Genomic DNA, 22,531 nt, shown 5'->3' on the forward strand with positions numbered 1-22,531 from the left:
CTCATTTTGGTAAAAGGAAGAATCTGTTGACGTTGGGGTCAAAAGGTCAAGGGCAGTAAAGTTACAGTCAGGGAAAGTTACTAATAGGGAGGAAAGTTTCAATCAGTTTTGTACAGTCTTTTTTCACTTTCTGTAGGGCCCTTCGATGCTGCGTTGAAATTTAATGACCTGTGTAAGTTTTTTTTAAATATATTGAGCTATCCATTGTTAATATTATTGGTTTTTATTTACTTCCACAATCTTCTTTATCAAATTTCTAGTATGAATTTTTATTATAAAATATTTTTGTATGCTTAGCTTGTATTTGCCATTGTAGCAATTCATCAATACGATGATCTACTTTATTATTAGTTATAATAATTTCCCTTACGATTATATTTTTACATACTTAAGCCAAAAATACTAATCGAGGCAGTCATATCAATCTTACAAAATATTCTAATATTTAAACCTAAAAGTATGTACATACTTTTTAAAAAGTAATACATATTAGAAAGAATATTGACTATTTTGGTATTTTTCAGAGGTCGAGACACAGGAAAGACCTGTCTTCGCCCCCACTTCCTCTAGTGACAACAGTAGCACCCGAGGATTACGTAGATAGCGTGGAATCCCTCACAGAGCAGAGTAAGTGTTTCTTGACTTTTCAAATTAATTTAATCAAGTCGTAGTAGATTTCTCCATACCTTACTTAATGGAAGTTTTAATGCTTATCAGGTTATATTAAAAGCGTTTCTATATGAATTGTAAATTTTAAATTAACAAAACTAACTATACAAATTTACTTCCTAGGAATAAAAAACACATCTTGTGAAATCTACATATGTGAAAACTATATGATGGAGGAGCACAAAAATAGACATAATGATGTTTTACTTCCAAACAAGTTGTTTTATTCATGCACCAATATTTATATCAATTCAATAGTTTCGAAATACATTTTGTGCATGAAATCAATGTTTTTTCGTTAGAAAGTTTGAGACGTACGACTAAAACAATTTTCTTCGTGTTCATTCAAATATGTCTGCTCAGCTTCATACAGCAATGTTCTCAAATTATTTGATATAATCAGAAATACTTTTAGTTTTACCTATGGATCATTTCTGTTATACGTACACCAGTATTTATAATACTCTCACCAATATGAAAATGTATATTTGTATTCTAAAGTAAATATATCGGCAATAGAAGCAGAAACTTCTGTACTTCAAATTTATTATTTGGGGTGATATAAGTGAGGTCACAACATATGTGCATAAAAACTATTTTTTCTGAAGAGTGTATGGATAATTAGCGAACCACACGTTCAATTGTGATCCTTTTAATGTACTATAAAATAAGTTGCATTTTATGTCTTGGTGATAGATGTATAACGCAAAAGATCCATTTTTAAAATAACTATGGATTGTTCAAAAATAGCATAGTAGTTTGTTTTTCTGCATTTATCCACCTAATGTGAATATATATTTGCCACATTATGTATGTTCTGTTACAAACCGTCTTCTTTCTTACATACTATTTTGAGAGTTGTAACCCTTTTCTTGTAATATACATAGTTTGCTTATTTAAACGCATATGTGACAGATACGGTCAAATACAAAATAATTGAATCGGAAACAGTAAGCGCTCTGTGGTGTAATGGTAGCAATTTACCCGTCAAGTGAGAGATCCGGGTTCGACTCCCGACGGAGCAAGTACTTTTTGTGGTTCAATGTTTAATGAAATTAAATAAGGCTATTGCCATTTATACAATTTCATGTAAATAAAAGTCGTCTGACAGGTATTTGGTCTTCCGATCATATGCAAGTTTCTAATTTATTAATCTATATTCCACTGATTTTATTTACATAACAATGTGTAATTTAGTTTTTTTATGTTTAATTCATGTATTAATTTTAATGCAAGTTTCTAATTTATTAATCTATATTCCACTGATTGATTGTATTTACATAACAATGTGTAATTTAGTTTTTTTATGTTTAATTCATGTATTAATTTTAATTTGAAAAACGTAATATATATATATATATATATGTTTTATATATATATATATATATACTGTGTACTGGTATACTATAACCAGTATTGTATGTTACAGACCCCTGTCTAGTACAGTACTGTGGGAAAGGGAGAGAATGCCACGTAGTGAATGGAGTCGCACAGTGCATGTGCCATAGACGCTGCGGGAAACACCAGAAGGCTGTCTGCAGCTCAGACGGCCGACTGTAAGATGAAAATTATAACCAGTATTGTATGTTACAGACCCGTGTCTAGTACAGTACTGTGGGAAAGGGAAAGGGAGAGAGTGCCACGTAGTGAATGGAGTCGCACAGTGCATGTGTCAGAGACGCTGCGAGAAACACCAGAAGGCGGTCTGCGGCTCAGACGGCGGACTGTACGATGTATATTATAACCAGTATTGTATGTTACAGACCCGTGTCTAGAACAGTACTGTAGGAACGGGAGAGAGTGCCACGTAGTGAATGGAGTCGCACAGCGCATGTGCCAGAGACGCTGCAGGAAACACCAGAAGGCGGTCTGCGGCTCAGACGGCCGACTGTGTACGATGGTATACTATAACCAGTATTGTATGTTATAGACCCGTGTCTAGTACAGTACTGTGGGAAAGGGAGAGAATGCTACGTGGTGAATGGAGTCGCACAGTGCATGTGCCATAGACGCTGCGGGAAACACCAGAAGGCTGTCTGCAGCTCAGACGGCGGACTGTTTACGATGGTATACTATAACCATTATTGTATGTTACAGACCCCTGTCTAGTACAGTACTGTGGGAAAGGGAGAGAATGCTACGTGGTTAATGGAGTCGCACAGTGCATATACCATAGACGCTGCGGGAAACACCAGAAGGCGGTCTGCAGCTCAGACGGCGGACTGTGTACGATGGTATACTATAACCAGTATTGTATGTTACAGACCCCTGTCTAGTACAGTACTGTGGGAAAGGGAGAGAATGCTACGTAGTGAATGGAGTCGCACAGTGCATGTGCCATAGACGCTGCAGGAAACACCAGAAGGCGGTCTGCGGCTCAGACGGCGGACTGTACGATGTATACTATAACCAGTATTGTATGTTACAGACCCCTGTCTAGTACAGTACTGTGGGAAAGGGAGAGAATGCCACGTAGTGAATGGAGTCGCACAGTGCATGTGCCAGAGACGCTGCAGGAAACACCAGAAGGCGGTCTGCGGCTCAGACGGCCGACTGTACGATGTATACTATAACCAGTATTGTATGTTACAGACCCCTGTCTAGTACAGTACTGTGGGAAAGGGAGAGAATGCCACGTAGTGAATGGAGTCGCACAGTGCATGTGCCAGAGACGCTGCAGGAAACACCAGAAGGCGGTCTGCGGCTCAGACGGCCGACTGTACGACAACCACTGTGAGCTGCACAGAACTGCGTGTCTAACTAACACGCAAATTGTTGTAGATCATTCCTTCTCTTGTATATCGCAAGGTGAGATTGATACTTTATCTAGACTAAATATTGGAACTAAAAATTTGATTATGTTCGCTAAAGCTATATTGAAAATAAATTGCCACGGATGTCTGTTGACAATCTCTCATTAAAGAGACTTAATTCTCCTTAAGAACAACCGCTAATTTTTGAGTTTGAATTGGATTTCGTGCATTTGATACTTAATTTTAAAATATTGTTTAACAATTTACGTTTGTTTTGATAAAAGAAATATACTGCTCTCTGAATCTTTTTAAAGTACATCTTGTAAAAAATAATGTAGTAATCCAAACATTGAAAAGTTTTGTTCATATCTCAGACATAAGTTAAATTTTGAAATTTTTGCTATTAAAGCATTTATTTACAACATTAAAATAATTATAATGGTAAATTCTTTGTTATAAATTGTATTAATACAGGATGTCGTTGTAATTTCATTGTCTATACATGGAATAGGTTTTGACAGCAATAAAAAGTGTCCTTTCTTCTGGGTTGATTCAGTTACTGTTATTCAGTTTGAGTGTTGCCAGTTCCAATGTAATGCCTCACGACCAAACCGATGTTTTCTCTTCTGATCGACTGCAGCATATGCTAACCTTTTTTAGATGTTAGAAGACAAAGCTAATTATCAGTGAAACATTTTTACACTCTGTTTTAGAAATACTCAATACAAGTTTATAATATAAATCAGAATATATAATTATGTAACATTCCGTGTACTAAGTTAATTTTAAATATTTTCGTTTTATTTCAGATGGAAGCCCTGTCAAGAAACCAGAAAACGTCTCACTGGCAGATGTGGAGGTTGTATCTACAAGTACTGCCTCTCCTACCAGTGGTACCAACAACACTTTCCCAGATATCCCAGAGGGAAACCCTGAGGAGAACGAGGCTGACGCAGACCTCTATTATGACAAGGAAGAATGCTCCTTACAAGAATACGAGATACTAAAAGTTAGTGTTCCAATTTTTGAAACCAAAATAATTCAAACTACCTACTACCTACATGTAGACTCAATCCATATATTACTTGAAGCTTCTTTCAGCAAAGTTAAGCATTTAGCTTCCTTTCATAAGTAGAAGTTTTTGAGGATTAACCATTGGGTTAATATATTACAATTCATTTCGTGACATTTCGCTTAGTACAAAATTAATAAATAAAATAAAACTTTATATCTTCAACTTTGTGTCTTTGTTTTCGTTTTTATTTTGTCCCAATAAAACGTGGTGGGAGATTTTATTGTACTTTTTCCCAAAATTACTTTGATAAATGGAATTCATATTACACACATTAAGGCAGTGAAAGTGTATGTCTTCTTTGATTAAAAACATTATATTATCTTGATCACAAAAACTGTTAATAAATATGTTATTATAAACGTGTCTTTTACCATTGTACGAGTCTCATTGTATGCATCAATCTGTACGGGTAAAAAACTAAAAAATATAATATAAAGTGAAAATTAGATTTGTTATTGTTTACTCTAATAAATAAGTCGTTAAGAGGGTCAAATACTGTATTGTCTTCCTGTATATAACAGTTAAATAATGGTAATTAATTAATAATTATTATTTTAACCACTTTTGAGATAATTAAATTGAGTTTGCTTATGTATATTAACATTAAGTGAACTGTTAACAGGACAATTTACTTCTATACAATCACGCTAGACTGATGGGACAGGACCCGAGAGCGTCGGGGAAAGAGTACCTGGTGGCCACAATGTACCGAATGTACGACCTTAATAACAACGGAATCGTGGACGGAGATGAGCTGGACCAGGTATGAGCTAGTTACGTGTTACAGCTCAACGTTGTAATGTTGTGTCTTGTTATTGAATTGGCTATTGAAATGATCACAGCTATACAACGCGCAGGTGATTATTATCTCAAACTAACAATATCAGGAAAACACGTGCTCCTAGCCAAAACATAATGGGGTGTCATAAAAACACAATTAACTATATTCTGAAACTAAAAATATATTTAAAAGCTGTAACCCAAGCTGAAATATAATGTTGTTACATTAAATCACAGTTTTATATTATCTCAAACAAAGATTTATTGGAAAAGATGTGCCCCAAGTCGAAATATAATGGGTGTGTCATAAAACCACAGTTGATTATAATCTCAAACTACAATAATGCCTGGAAAGGAAGTATGTTGAATGAAAGTTCTAAAGGGAATACGTCAAAACATTTAGTTCCTGAATAAATATGAAACTTGCCATGATTTGTGGTAATATTATCACAGTGTGAGTAATATATAATTAATTTGCAATCAATTTAAAATTTATGTTTCAGCTTTTGATATGCTTACCATATTGTTTGTAAGCTTGGTTGTTAGTTAGTATTAGTATAATTAGTATAGTATTATTGTATATTTCTTAAATATTTATAAGTATTACATAAATTAAACTATTTGTACTTACCAACTTTCACGCTCATTTAAGATTTAAATTAACACAAAATGAAAAGGACTTTATATATATATATATATGAAAAGGACTTTATATATATATATATATATATATATAAGTCCTTTTCATTTTGTTTAATTTAAATCTTAAATGATCATTTAGAACATAGTTTTCTTTTTTTAGATCATGATTTTTTTCATTACCGTTGTATTTTGCATAAAATATGTGGAATTTAACTTATTGTACTAAAAATACAGAGATATTTATTATTTTTACAGTTGTGTTAAATTAGGAAGACTTTTAAAAGAAGTCCAACTATTAAAAAGAACAGATTTTACTATTGTGAAATGTGACAATTTGTTCATAAATAATTTGTACAGTAAAATAATACCATATATTATATAACGAGTTTTTACAGGTGGCGGACCAAGAGCACCTCAGTCAGTTATCCCAAATCTGCAATCTGAGGGATATGATCACATATGATGACGCCGACAAGGACGGGCAGTTGGCCCGTAATGAATTTTACGCCGCCTTCAGCAAACTTTACAGTCAGTATAGCAAGTTCATTTGTGTAGTAACCTTTAACATCATACTCATTTTAACTTATTAACGCTCATTTAATGGTAACAGTTTAAAAGAGCCTTTAGTAACTCCTCTAATAAATTTAAAAGTAAAAGATTACAAATTCACTGGTCGAGACCAGTATAATTATGTAGATCATATTTAACGCAAAGAATGCTGTATATGTATTGCAAGTAATATTCCCTACATTACTTTAATAAAAAAAGTATTATTCCACAATATTATTGTATTAAATAAATTGATATGCATAAAAAATTCATTTTTATTCTTAAGTTCGTGTAACATACCACTACCAAATTGAAACCAGTTTCAACTAATATAATAGAACACATATCATTATTATTAAATAGGGAAAACCGATTAAAATACTAACTATTAAACGTATGGTTAGGCATAAATGTATATTACTTAACAAATAGAAAAAATCAGACGTAGTTTCTAATCTGCCAAATCTGGTGAGTTATTAGGAGGGCCCTATATGAAAACTTACTGCTAGTAATATTGTTATAAATAAATAAAAATACGACATAATTTTTTTTATTATGAAGTATAAATATATGAATTTTGTTAAAACATAAAAAATATTAAAATGTTACAAAATGTTGCCTCAACGGTTGGAAAGATTTGTGATATTTTTGTAGAATAGAATAGACTGTCTTTATTGATCTCAAGTACATATACTTACATCAAATCTGGTCAACGATACTAAAGATAAAAAACAACGGTACATTCATAACTTCACAAGCAAAAAAGACAAGAAAATAATATTTTACAACAATATAATATAACAATGTAATATAATACAAAATGTTTCTTGGAAAACAAGCCAATCTTAAAAATATATAAACATATATAAAGAATAAAATACTTACACAAAGTCTACATCAGCAATATTTGAGTCATAAAATTCACGCAGCCATAGAACGGATTTGCAATCTACCAGCCATGAATTATTTTCTTTAATATTATAATGCTAACATGCTGAGCACTCCGTGGCAAACAGTTTTATACTTAAAACCTCATTTAATACCCTTTTAGTAAACATTTATACCAGTTTAAATACAATCACGATTTAAAATGTATTATCATGAAATATGCTCAAGTTATTTTTATATTTAATTTCATTAATTTTAAAGTCATATTAAGTAGAAAATATTTAATAAGAAGTAAAAAATATGTTTTGGCAAAATCTAGATTTAGGTAGGAAGGTAAACGCTATATGGTACAATTTCAATAACTTAAAAAAGCAGATTATATAAATAAGGTTATTTTAATTCCCAAATATTTTTATTTTGTCTATAGTTTAAAAGGTTCAGAACACGATCCAATCTGTTGTTCAATGCATTTAACAACAAAAATCACTGTATTCGTTCCAATTTGTGATATTTGTTTAACTCATATTTATTTCCACAAGGAAAGTATTCAAGAAAAACAACAAAACCATTGTTTTACATTCCTTCTATTCATATTGATTTATTTATTATTGGAATTTCGTATGCATTAGGTAGCTCTATATAAGTTTTGCTTTTTTGTTCATTATTCAACAATAATGTTCTTGTTTAAAGTTTATAAAACTAGTAACCAAGAAATAATAAATTGCGAATTTTTCTTACAAATTATCACATGAATAAAAACGCATAATGTGAAAAGATAGAATCTCTACATCGAATACAGTGCTTTAGTAATATAAAAGACACTGTAATGACAGAACGTAGTTTTAGATTTCTATTGCAACCCCTACCCTACCAATACGTCAGTCTAACTGGAACTTGTAGGTTTATCAGTAGTGTCCCTGGATAAGGCGCTGGAAGTGAACCACCTGAGTGCACGGGTGGGGGACAACGTGGAGATAAAGTGCGATGTGAGCGGGACGCCCCCGCCCCCCATCGTCTGGAGGCGGAACACCGCTGACCTGTCTTCCTTGGGGGAGGACGAGGTGCGGGTGTTCACAGACGGCTCCCTCTACCTGACCAGGATACAGCTCGTACACGCCGGTAACTACACTTGCCATGCGCAGAGGAACCGTGACGTCACGCAGACACACGTCTTAACGGTGCACAGTAAGTATGCATGTTTTTGGATATGGATGGGCCAGGGGATCTGAGCGCGCGGGAAAGGCTCTACTAGCCATTCACGAAACATTGACCTTCACCTACGCGCTGTCTCTGTGTGCTACTGTAAGACGCACAAGACGACTGCATAAATCAGTAAATATTCCAGTATTTGCTTCCTGGGTCATGAGAATACCAAAGGAAGGACTCTAAGAGAAAGCTCAAGTTTCTTGGAAAAGACGATTTCCTCCACTGTTCGTCTATCAGGCCCGCGCACGCAGATCCCTTAGCCCATCTGCAGTAACATCATATATGGTTTTACAAAAGGTGACCAGTGTCTTAAGAAAGTGGAAGTTCTTGTCACTAAAATATGTAAGAAATGTTAACCAAACATATTACTCGGTATTTGAATAGTGGATAATGTATTTATCGGAATGTATATAGTTTATATACTGTACTTGCTTATAATTTGAGGACAATACTTTACAACCACTTTAGAACCATTAGTTATTACTTTATGCAAAGAAATATCTGCATATTGTACTGTTGTGAGCTTGTATACGTTAAAGTACCCTTTATTTTGTTATCAAACTAATGTGTACTCAAGCAATAACACCACTCAATTAATTTAAATATTATTCTATTATCACTTGCCGGGTTAGCGTGCTACCACTACATCACAGAGCACGCACTTTTTACGATTCTATTATTTACCCGTCTCTGTCACATACGTATTAAAATAAACAAACAAACATGTGATTGGAAGACAAAGTACCTTGAAACGACTTTTGACATTCATTGAATATGTATAAATGGAAATAGCCTGTTTTTTTATCAATATAGCTTAAATCACAAAAAGTATTTGCTCTGCCATGATTCGAATTCGTATCTTTCACTTACCGGGCGAGCTACAACTACACTAAAGAACCTAGAATCCTTCAATACATTAAGATAAAAATAAATTCGTATATCTAAAATTTTGGTTGAATGATAATAATTTAATTTTTACAATTTCGACTTGCATTGAATTTCATAACATGATTAGCACGCTCTATTATTATGCTCTTGATTACATGTTATTCATGAGAGGACAGGTTTGTTGCAACGTGAAATGAAAATATATCGCTCGGTGTAATTATTACCACCGGTTATTCAGAGGAATGATTAGGACAACAAAACAGCCAGTGGATGGTTGCTTTATAGCTTTGATTCAATGTTGATGGATTGGAAAACTATACAGAAAATTCACGCTTTATTACCACATGTATTTTAACCATATTGATTAATTTTAGGCTATTCAAAGTTAACTCAGTTTAGTTAATACGGTAAAAATATTGTATTAGAGCAGAAATAATAAATTATTAAATCTGAAAAATCTGAAAAGTGTGACCATAATTGAATTTATACAAATCTAGCTGTACCGTGTAACGTATGTGCCAAGTAATAAACAATTAAGTCATGGTATAACTAACCAATACTTTCCTGGGTTAATGATCTTAAGAGGTTATTTTTTTCAGCTAAATATAAACCATTGCCTAGGTACAGAAGCCACCATAAGTTGTGTCTGAATATATTAATATAAATTATGTTTTACATTATTTTCCGTTTTATTTACTGCCCTACAAAATGTATTAATCACTTTCAAAAAAAAAAAAATAATATGTAATATTTAATACGACTGTCACCCTTTCTAATTGGAAATTGCCGTCGCCCTATTTATGTTTTATAATCGTAAAATAGTAAACATGTAATAAGTAAAATTTTTATATTAACATTATATTTGTATTCAACATCACATAACTCTGTTTCATTTTGTTTTTCTCTAGCGATCCCAGAAGTAAAGGTTACTCCTAGAATACAATCGAGAAGACCCGGAGAAGAAGCTGCGATGTTTTGCCACGTCATTGGGGAACCATTCCCTAAGGTATGACTTCTATATTTATGTATTCTGTCTTTTCTAAGGGCGTTATGCTTTCTGGATTCCAAGTACTTCGAGAAAATAAACACACTAGTAATAAATACACATCGTCAGATATGTAAGATATCTTTATGGGATACAAGGAAAATATTTTTATGTTCAATTCACACCTCAATACATTGCCCTTTACAAAAACCTTTCCTTCATTTATGTATAACTTATTAAGTAAACTACCAGTGTTAAATATGTTTTTCCTTAACGAAGTTTATTATAACTTTTATGTCGTAAAAAGTGGCGAAAACATACAAGTATGTCTTAAGTACATTCTGTAATTTGTGTTTTTCTTGGGCTAATATTATTTTGGCCTAATTAAAAAATTTCTAAGTCTCTCACATAAATTAATGTAATTTCACGTAAATTGATAAACATTTTATACATTTTCTTATTTCTATTAGTTATATAAAGATCTATGAATTTAACATAAATAATTTTCCAAACCTTAAAAGCGATTTCACCACCTTGATGTAAAACTATGAATTCTCTGACAACATTTCTATAAAAATGTATTCAAACAGACAAATTAGCATGTCTTACATTATTATGTAATGGCAACGAAAAAAAATTAAAAATATGGGCTAGTTTAAATATAAATTTTCCTCAGATCTTAAATGTCCATATTATTATAGTATCGATTCTTATATAAAGTGATTATAAAATCTCAACAGGTGGAGTGGCTGAAAAACGATGAGCCGCTTAAGTTGGACTTCCCGCACAAGTACAGCATCATCGGGAACGGTACAGAACTACGACTTCACAACATCGGGTACGCGGATACAGGGGCGTACATGTGTCAAGCAACCAACGTAGGGGGCGTCACCAGGGACATATCTTCCCTCATTGTACAAGAGGAGCCCACTCCAAGTGAGTTACACTACAGCTCAGAACAATTGTCCTTTGATGTGCTAAATATATAGTATACTGTTCTAGAACTATTACCGACCTATACAATACACATATATAGAAATGTAAATATCAAAGACTATCTTATTTTACTAGGTGAAGTTAGAGCTAATAATCCCTAATGAACACAACCTGGTGACCAACGGTTTATAGGTGACTTCTGAACTACCTATGACCAGGAAGGTGGGCCGCTTACAAGGACAGGATCGCTCAGCGGTCACCCATCCAAGCAGCGGCCACGCTTGACGTTGCTTGATTCGATTACCTTAACCGGTGTACCGTAACACTGCGCTAATGGCAATTATATATAAATTTGTGTGTGGGTGTTGTGTGTTTTATAATATTCTAAAAAAATATATAAAAAAAAAAACCTAAAAACGTAAACCATAGAAATAATCAATAATAGACTTCATATAGTAAGGGCCCATATCATAGTAAGTTTATATGTCCGCAGCGCCTTATTCAACTAGGATATGTGATGGATATGATATATAATCCTAATAAAATAATCAATTTCAAAACATCATATATAGCTCTAAAAACGAGATATATGTTTTGTAGTATTTAATGTTCCGCTTTTATACGCTCAAACTTAGAATTTTCAGACATATTTTCACTAAGATCAACTTGCATCCAATCTGATTTCAGAGTCTATTCAAATTTTCATCTCAGGAATTTGTATGTATTTGTATTTACACCCTTTTCATAACTTGAAAGTACCTATTAATACAAAATCTGGCACAAATAGTCACAGTTATAAAATCTCATCTCAAAACTGCTTTTAAACTAATACGTTTCTTTATGGATTCTCCAGGCATTGACAGAACATTTTTTCAATAGTACCCATTATTTTGGTAACGAACTGGACAACTTGTAAAGGATTTTTACTTGGTTAAGAGACGAATAAACTAGTATCAGTCTTAGTAACGGGGACGTCAAGATTTTATGTCGTATTTTTAAGTTTTATTACCATGGCTTTATTAGTGAGAATATACTATAAAGGAAGATGCAATGTGCGAGAACAATAAACCTTTGGTTGACCTGTGTTTGCCCAGCTGCGCCCAATGAGGAGAGGCGATTCTTCTCCTTCCACGATTGGGGCGTGTCAGTTTACGAGCCTACGGCGTGCAGACTCTACCACCAGATACAGTCCACGGATATCATACCTGGAACACAGGTCAGCAATGAAATTTTACGGATACATAGATGTACATTGATATACATATTGTTTAACAGTTTTTTTTTCACACACAAAATAACACAATTATTGTGATTCCTAGGGCTTGCAAACAAAGTCCCAAGTGCATCTACCGAAACTTGTTCCATAACTCGGTACTAACTTTGTAACAGAGAATCATCCATCTGTTGTTTAATTTAAACACGCCCGCAGCTATGCACCACATGACGTCACTGGATTGTATTTTCTGGTTTTAAGTGAAACAAGAAACTGCTTGCTTGAAAAATTATCCGGCCTTGATTAAAATATGGTTCAAAATAATGTTTGCTGCTGTTAGACTAAAGTGTTAAGTTATTTACTTTAATTATATTAGTTATTATTATGAATCATTTCTTTATTGAAAGTGAATTGAGTAAGTTTGAAGTCTCATGTAAAACATTATGCAATCTACTACTTTATTCGTTTTCCGGTTCCCACAGTGTCTCAAACACTTAATTGAACAAATTAATTTGTTACATATTGTGAACCAGAAATCTTCGAGAGCGCTAAAACTCGTTGGTATGTACTGTGAGTTTAACAATACAACATCCAAATATGATCAGTATAGCTTCTTTATTACAGGCTGCCTGCTTTTCGGTAATAACTAGTTATCTTCTGTGTTGAAGTTGTTTCATTTCTTGATTAAGGTTTCTCTTATTATTGAATTAAGGTACTAAAATTGGATTACTTTCGATTATACTATTAAGTGATGATACATCATTGCACAATGATACATTCTCCTTTTTGTGTATTCTAAAAAAGTTATAATCAACATATTTTTAGTAAATATGTAAAATATTATGATGGTGTTTATATTAAATTATTCCTAAAAATAAATACGATGCATTGTGAGTGGCATATTGTTGAGAAAATTAAATTTAAAATATAAAATTAAAACATTATTATGGATGACAATACTATTTTTACATATGACTCATCCAGTCAATGTTTATTTTAATTATTAATCATCAGTTTTAGACTGTTAGCTGTAAGTGATATGTGCTCGTATAGCTAAAGATTAACATGAACTCTGATATGTGGCAGGAATATGTATGTGGAGACAAGGGAGTCAACTGCAGCTGGGGACAGGCCATCAATGTCGCTAACAGATACGTGTATGTATCACAGCCACTTAAGGATCGAGTTCTTGTCATCAGCAAGATCCAGATGGTCGTCGTTGATGTGAGTGATACACACAATACACTAAACATAAAGAGAGCGTACTTTGCATTGGCTTGACGTAGAGTTTGTAATGTTTATATGACTTCACTACATGTGTTAGAAAATAAAACTTATTATCCCTTTAAAACTAACAAAAATATTTTACAAAAAAAGTAATAACTTTGTATAAAAAAACCGTAAAATAACACAATTATCAAAATAAAAAGACATCATATTTACATATATACTACAATATGGTATAGAACGTGGGTTGTGAAATCGATAACTGCCCAAAAATTTTCCAATGGTATTTGAATTGATACATGAATTGACTTTTTATTGTTGGTTGAATTGACGTACATACATCTTAACAATAATGATTGCAGAATTTGAAAGTAATGATATCGAATTCGAGGTACTACTGCATCATTACTATTTTATATCTTATTTGAGGAACATTTTAACATGTGCTCTGTATAAATTTATGATACAACGCACATATGGATATGAAATTTTATATATATATATATATATATATAAAAGAATAAAAAAAGTACTAGGCACCCTCAATAACTGGAAAAGTTCAAATCTTATTTAAATATAAGAGTTAGGAAAATAAGTAATTTATTCAAGGTTTGCATTCTGTACGTCTTATTTGACGATTGGGGTAAATTGAGGTAGGATAAATCATCTTCAACTATATTATTATTGTTTTAGTGGTAGTATTAATAATTAAAGTTATAAAAATCTTAAGAAAAAAGTATCCCGTTATAAATAATATTTAATTGGCAACGCCTTTCTTTTCCAGCAAATCCACTGATAATACTTTGAAACATCTGAATGTTCAAAAAAAGTCGAAGTGTTCGAATAATCTGTACTCCACAGATTTATTCCCAAATTGATACGCATTTATTCTGGTACAAACTCAGGAACAGTAGACTATTTATTCACATATATTCCTAAGAGACTGTTTAATTTCCGATCATGAGAGCCAAATTGTGAGTATTTTACACCTAATTGTGAGTATTCCATTAAAATTGTGCCCGTGTAATTAAATTCTGCGTTATTTGCCTGCGGCCAGAGTGGTGGCGCTCGATATTTTAATTAGGTTTGGTTTTCATAATGTGTTCTGGACGTTAGTGGCTACAACAAACTCCAGGGGCCGGCTACCGGTTCGCTTACTAATTTGATGAGATCCAATGGAAAATAATTAAGTTTTGGTAATGTTTTCTATAAGGGAGTATTTTATTTTAGCTATAACACATGTTAACCATGAAAGACGATATAAAACGTACTATAACCTATGTAAACTTGTGTTGGTTATTTCAATTCCAATAATAAGAGTACCTGAATGTATTAAAATAGTAGTGATTACAATTCATAATTCGTATAATATTTATTATGATTACGTTATATAACATTCTATCTATTTAAAAAATATATTTGAAATCATCATTTCGTAGATTGTGTTTCGACCTGGGATACATCAAAAAGAAAGTACCGCTACGGAATTAATGCCTTTACTAAGTATAAGAATTTGAATTAGGATAACATTACTAAATGTTAATAAAAACAATACTTTTCCAAATTGTTTATTTTTTGGTTGAAGCCTTTAGAAAACCAAAGGTTTCATCATAATCATTGAAAGGCTTCGTTTAAAAAATAAACAATTTGGAAAGTACTGTTTTTATTAATATTTAGCAATATTTAAGAATTTTCTATTTGCTCCAATAGTCTTCAATATAAATTACTGGTTGGCACAATCAAAGTGGGTCGTTGATATTTTATATATATATAGAGTAAGCGTTTATATTACAATACAAAAGTTTTTTTATCTACTTGTTTTCTTGTGTATTTTTATCCCATAAAGTTCATTTTAATCAAAGAATATTGTCTTACTGATAAACTTTATTCATAACACAAGGTTTAAAATTTAAAAACGTTTACACGGATATTACATTCGGATATTTTATTTCAATACATTAATTTTACCCAAAAAGCTGCTATTCAGTCTCTTATTATTCTTGAACAACAATGCTTAATGATAGGCAATCTCATTTTTAAGCGTATAAGTGGGTTTAAATCATTAATCATTAACTTATTGTGAGTGTTAATAAGTTAAAACTCAAAAACGTTACATAGAAAAAATATTGAAAATGCCTGTTACGTTTAACAATAACAGCGGATGAGTGATCGAACAAATACACACTCACTTAGAATGTTGAGTTCAGCTCCATTTCAACATCCGCTTTGTGCAACGTCTGAACTCTGATGTTGTTACCTACATCACTTCAGGTGTCTGGAGTCAATTTCCGTCTGAAGGGATTCAATGGTGTCGGGAAAACACAAAACAATCTCTTTTCTTCTTTTCCTCATTTTATTTACCTAGAATATAACACATGTAACCTAGTTTAAGAGGTGCACTCATTGCAGATGTTTTTGAATCTCTTCGGACGAACGTTGACTTCAGATTCCAGGAATCAAAACTCAATTTCCAGGACTGTGAAATGGATCTGAACTCAACATCCATAGTGAATCACTCTTTCCACCATAGCTACGTGATTTGTGAACCCACTCAGTCACACTATGTACATTATAAACAGATTATTACAAAACATTTTCTTTCTTCAGAATATTGTAAAGTATATATTTTACTTATTATTCCCTCCATGCTGTATGAAAAAGCTAACAATATTTAAATATACAGGCTGTTAACGAACTCTCGGGTAAGATTTTAGGGATTTCTGCTTCGGCTCGTAGAAAAGCTGTAATATGAAAATAGGCTAAAATATTTTGAGACTTCCGGCAGTCTTTTTTTGTATTATGATTTTATGTTTTATATCAGGAATAAATAACAGTAAAAATTTAGACTTTTCACAAAATTATATTTATTTTTTTATTCGGTAATCAAGACGAAAACACTTTCATATTATTATTTAAGCTTGAAACTGGCGGATACTTGAAATTTAAAGCTTAATACCGTAAAAGATTTGATTATGAAAATAGTTAATGTTAATTTAATATACACATATAACTTATACACCTAAACACTAAAAATCAGTAAAGAAATTGTGTTTATTTGTACCTTTATTAATTTTAATGGGTACTAAAAGAGTATATTACTAAAATACACTTCATTGGATCATTGTGGACTAGGGTGGAGCTCTAATGTCGTAAAAATCCCAACAATAATGTTTGTGCTGTGTGTTTAACAAATTTAAAACAAATAATCAGTTACGAGTGTGTAATACAGATAACATAAACTTTATTTACAGTTTACTACTGCCATTTATCTTGAAAATGACTTATACAAGTTACATTAAAAGCGCTGCACAAATAGCAGTATGTGGGTTACCCAATACACGCTGTAATATTATGGCTGGGAGGTGGTTGCCAATTATCTTTTCGACAAGAACACAAACTATTTAGCGATGATTAAAATGAGCAGTAAGAAAAAAATAATGTTAGGAAAAGATAAATTTGTAGAAGTGATATTATTTTAACATACTCGAATTCAACCACCATACATAGTTAGGAATACATTTTTGTTACAACGGCTTTAGTCAACGAAATTTCATTATTGAACACACAGACTTTCATTCATTTTATCCCATCATTGTCAAACAGAAATTACTATACCATTATCCTAATGCTATAATCCGATTTTTTCGTTGTTTACTGTATTAATGTTGGATTTAAGAAGTCAGTCAGTTAAGCTAAGAATTTACGAACCTTAAGAACCTTTTACATTAGCTACATTGTACTATTTTCAAACCTTCCCCTTTCGATCCCCAACAAGAGTATCGCTGCTGACGATCACATTCTTGACTAGGGAAGATTCCTCCACTGATAAAATGAAAACCAATAAAATTATATTATAATTAGTGCGAATATTGTTTTCCCAACTCACGGGATAGCACCACTTTAAATAAAGCACTAGCAGGTTTACACGTAACAAGCAGTGCTTTGTCATGAGCCTGCCATTCAGTTATACATAAAATCGCGTGTTATGTTTTCCTGTTTGATTTAAATTGAAAAGAGGTCTAGCACTGTTATTTAGACTGTCTGTACTTAGTCCTTTCGCCTCCTTGACGTGTTTTTCTAAAGCGATTCGTAAACGTGGCCTGGCATGGAGCTTCGCCCGTGCTTAACTGGTTTTGACATATACAACTTTAGTGTTATATTTCCTCCACTTGTTGTTTTGTTTCTTAATATTAGTCAGATTATGAAGAAATTAAATTATCAGAATACTCTTCATTAAGTACAAGAATACTGTAAAAGCTTTGCAGAGTCGTCTTGAAGTGTTCTAATTAACCCTCCACTTCTACAGTGTTTTGCACACAAGTGGTTCAGTGTCCAAATTTACCTTTATACGACCAAACAAAAGTCGAATAAAAACATCTCAATGTTGATAAACTGAATCCATTTTGAATAATATTTGTTTACTTAGTGGTTGAAACAATAACGGTAGGAAAATACATTTTAACTTTTCCTACACTCAACGCTTGCTACATGTACGTTATTATTGTATTTCTCTCATCTTATTTTACTTTATCAGGTGGTCCCTGAAAAACAAAAAAAAAATATCTGACCAAATGTTTCTTCATAAAGAATAACTTTTTTTCTTTGAACGAGGTATTTTGTTGATTTTACAAAATTTCTCAAAAATGTACTTTAAATATAATCTATTTAAAATATTAACTTTCGATAATACTCGACTCGTTTTTATAGAATGTACCAAACTAAAATAATTATGCGTCTAGTACAGAGGAATCTTCGAGAACCTCAAAAACGTATTATCTTTTTACTTAAGAGCTGTAAATATTATCTAAGTACGAATGAGTTTGTTAATTCTACTCCTTTAACAGAATACCTTAAAAGTAAAGAATTATTACCTTCTCGAAAACAAAAGAAAAATAATTATATTACGCTCATGAAAGCCCAAATCCTTTTTACCATTAAGTATTAATTATGGTAAGATTACCTTCCTCTTATTTTCTTTTTAAAACACCACGTGAATCTGCTAGGATTCTTTCTATTACCCTCTACAATACTCTCAACCAGAGAGTATAATAGGCGGTTTTTATACTAAGCACCGAATAATTTTGTTTTGACTATATTTACAATGGAGCAATACGACGGCGGAGCGAGCGCTATCAGCGCCATCTCCGTTATTATTTAATCATCCGGTACACAGCAGGCACATAAAACTCGGCTGAAACATTAAATGAGTAATTCGCCTTAAATATTCATTAAATTGTTCTGTGAAGTAACAGTTCCAGGCAGAATATGGAACTTCAAAGATATCTTCTCGTCTAGCCCAGACATAAAATTAATTTTCTTTCTATAAATAAGATAACAGGATCGTCTGTTTAACAGGTGGTCGTGACAGACAAGAACCCTGTGGCACTACACTACGTACCGCACCTAGACCAAGTGTGGGTACTCAACTGGCGCAGTGACCGCGATCAAGGAGTCAAGACCATCCAAGTTATAAGAGATGCCGCTCAGAAGCGGAAACACCACACGGTACATCCGGAGCCCATCGATGGTCAGTTTGACCTCGTCCGTGACCTCTTCATGCCTCCCATACAGGTTAGTATTTTTGTAAAAAATGTCTAGGAACAATTTTTTATAAATCCCTCAAAATAAATGTGGCGAGCACACTGAAAATGTTGAAGAATGTTCAGGTCAACATGCGATACAGGAAAACGTGACCAATCCATCCAGACCTCATGAAAATAAATCATAAAAGGTATAATAGGTGAATAGCACCGTCAGCACTTAGGGTGGTTGGTCAGTTTCTTTGATCCGGCCGACCACCTCTCACTGTCTAAGCGTTGAATGGGCGCTGTGACCCTGATCCACTCGTCTAGTGGGTTTTGGACTTTTCCACTTGAATGTTCTGGGTGCGCTAGTAGCCTTATAAGGAGCTGTAGCTACGCAGCGATTAGAGTTGAGCTCCACAAATGACCTTGTAGACTAGCAAAAGTAATGATAATACTTGTAACAGCTGAATTTATGTTAATCCCCCCCCACCCCCCCCCCCCCCCACCCCCCCCCCCCCCCACCCCCCCCCCCCCCCACCCCCCCCCCCCCCCACCCCCCCCCCCCCCCACCCCCCCCCCCAACTTTCCTTATACTTCAGTTTACTTCACTCAAGGCAATAAAAAGTATTATACTAAAAAATTACTTAAAAATAATATTTGTTATAAAAAGCAGCAAAATGTATGTATCATATTTATAATTAGGTGCTATGTTAATTGGCTCCAAACAGAAAGTTTTAAATTAATTTATATCAATACTAGTATTAGAAAATGTGTAAGTGGGGGTTGAATTTTACAATTTAAAAACGTGGTAAACTATTCCCTAGTTTAATTTATTTATAATAAAAAAAACTACCAAAGTAGAAAACCTATCAATAATCTACCCATCCAATGTTTCAAGAAGCTTTTAGAAAGAGCGAATAGGAATCTGATGATCATCATTATTATTATTATTAGAATTATGGAGTTATCAGTAAAAACACTTACAACACACATAAATTTAAAACATCGTGTAATTACGAGGAAAACAGTCATAAGCTATCAGTAACTTCTTTGTATATTTTCTTGACAAACACTGAATAATCTGTAACACAATTCAGAGATTAAGAAAAGTAAAATAAGATTTTGAGAAGTTACGTTACATAGCAGGTGTAGATAAGGTTTTCTCCTAAGAAAGGAAGCTCTTAAAACCCCAACTAATTGACTGATGTTTAATGGCTGAGATTTAGCTAAGCTTTTCACTTGATAGGCTTAACATAAAAGTTACAATTATTTTTGCCTGTTTGTCTATGAGTCTATTTGTTGACACTTTTATTAAAAATTAAATGGACTAAGGAGTTAAAATTTTTCATTAAGCTTTATTTCTATTATGAACAATACTGAGTTTGATAATGGTTCATCTCGTTTTCATGGGATTTGGCCTGGCGTTAACAAATATTTTCACGTTATTCTTGTGGGTTACTATGAAGACGAAGAGAATCTTGCAAATTTAAAGACTACACCAGCAGGATTAAGTAATTTCGTCACGGCTACTATTTTTCCTTTCGTTATCATATGATAACAGATCTTTAGTGTCTTCCTATCTAAATTGTCACCTATTTATGGCTAGTTCAGTGTTGGAGCGACGTAAAATATAACATCCTCTCTGAGGGAGGCTTTTCTAAATTCGTGAAAAAAATCCCATCTAATGAATCCAAAATTATCATCCTTTAACTGTACCTGAACTTAAATAGATTACATTACATCGTAATTCTTTTAAGTAAACACTTAAAATTGAGTTTTGATTGTTGAACAATTGAAACATTTCAAAAACTGAAATACAGGTTATAAAATTATATACTTAAAAAAAATATGGTAAATGATAGTGTTTCATAAAAATAATTAAAATTTCTTTTAACCAATACAATATTGTCTGAATATAAAAATGGTTCCTGAAATGTCTTTGAAATGTATGACGTAAAATAGCTAAACAAACTTGAAATAGTTAATTTTAAAATCAATATGTTAAAGAGATTTTACATTGAAATAGTAGATTAATCCTATGTAACAAGGCAAGGATGTGGCAGCCATGAAGTGCTTTGTTAGAATGTGGTTGGAAACTTTGAATGTGGCTCGGCTAAAGAAACTTTGACCAAAGCCCAACACTCAGTGAAGTTCGATAATTAAATTTAAACATGGTGGAAGTTAAGAACCACTCCAAGTGGGCGCATTGTGTTGTGTCTGCGTTTGGAACAGAAACTTACATTGCTAAAGTACTGGCTACATAAAACGTGTGTGGGTGGGTAGGTCTAGCCCCATCGTACAAAACTCGTTGTGTATTCGCTCCGTAGATGAATGTAATTTTTAATAGTTGTAACATCATTATTAATTATTATGTACTTACCGGAAGAAGCCCGTTGTTACTAAAGCGCACACGATATCAAGTAAACTGGACGATACTTGTTTTCTGTGAGTATTTTGACGAACCTATCCATAAACCTACAAGGTTACACTGGTGTACCATACATTTTTTGACGTAATTACGGAGCAAAGCGCCTTATCAGTCACCAAAGCTCAGTGCCACTGATAAGGCTCCAGAACTGATTTCGGTAAGGTAGTAAGTATGATGTCTACAAGGTCGCAAGTTAAATACCGTTTGGGGAGTAATTACTTTTTTACTATACGTGAACACTATTGTACAACATTGTCGTTACGTTCATTCTCATCTTTTAATTTTTTTATATTTGATGACTAGTTTTTAATGTCATTACAGTTTTTTTATTGCTGTTCCCGTTATAATTGGTATTTTAATTAATTTATCTATTACGAGTTTAGTAATTGCTATTTATTATTACTATGTTATTTATTTATTACTATTTGTATCACACAAACTGGGAAACCATGTGTTATTTTCAATAATACTAAAATACAGGCCAGAGAGAATACTGAAATCTGGAGAGATTTCATGGCGCTGCCTAGGAAAAGTCTATGGTGAATCCATCAAAATGGATTCAAATATGACGACGGTGATAGTATGTAACCGGAAACACATTCGCTCGCTCTTGCCGCCACGTCCCTCGAACCACCCTCGCGAACCGCCTGCACCGCCTCGCCGCCTCGCCGCCTGCACCCGCCTCGCCGCCTGTACCAGCCTCATCGCCTGCACCCGCCTCATCGCCTGCACCCGCCTCGTTGCGTGCACTCGCCTCGCCGCCTGTG

The 22,531-nt window shown here is 33.2% G+C and overlaps 1 protein-coding gene across 1 annotated transcript; it reads left to right on the forward strand.

Annotated features, from left to right (window-relative positions):
- Nucleotides 1-528: 528 nt before the first annotated feature.
- On the forward strand, nt 529-22,307 carry LOC124363358 (follistatin-related protein 5-like). The gene is made up of 12 exons (XM_046818608.1): nt 529-627; nt 3,098-3,477; nt 4,232-4,431; nt 5,120-5,260; nt 6,315-6,447; nt 8,257-8,541; nt 10,359-10,456; nt 11,176-11,371; nt 12,466-12,587; nt 13,671-13,808; nt 19,167-19,382; nt 22,245-22,307. The coding sequence occupies exons 2-12, from the start codon at nt 3,330-3,332 to the stop codon at nt 22,305-22,307; spliced, it is 1,740 nt and encodes a 579-aa protein (XP_046674564.1). The 5' UTR covers nt 529-627; nt 3,098-3,329.
- The last annotated feature ends 224 nt before the right edge of the window (nt 22,308-22,531 follow it).

This window comes from Homalodisca vitripennis, chromosome 5 (genome assembly GCF_021130785.1).
Source record: "Homalodisca vitripennis isolate AUS2020 chromosome 5, UT_GWSS_2.1, whole genome shotgun sequence".
NCBI classification, from domain to species: domain Eukaryota; kingdom Metazoa; phylum Arthropoda; class Insecta; order Hemiptera; family Cicadellidae; genus Homalodisca; species Homalodisca vitripennis.

Excerpts from the sequence above, each read along its gene's own strand:
- LOC124363358 (XM_046818608.1), top strand. The coding sequence starts at position 3,330 with ATGTGCCAGAGACGCTGCAGGAAACACCAGAAGGCGGTCTGCGGCTCA. Across the intron at positions 3,478-4,231 it reads CTTCTCTTGTATATCGCAAG|ATGGAAGCCCTGTCAAGAAA; the intron begins GTGAGATTGATA and ends GTTTTATTTCAG. Across the intron at positions 13,809-19,166 it reads TCCAGATGGTCGTCGTTGAT|GTGGTCGTGACAGACAAGAA; the intron begins GTGAGTGATACA and ends TCTGTTTAACAG.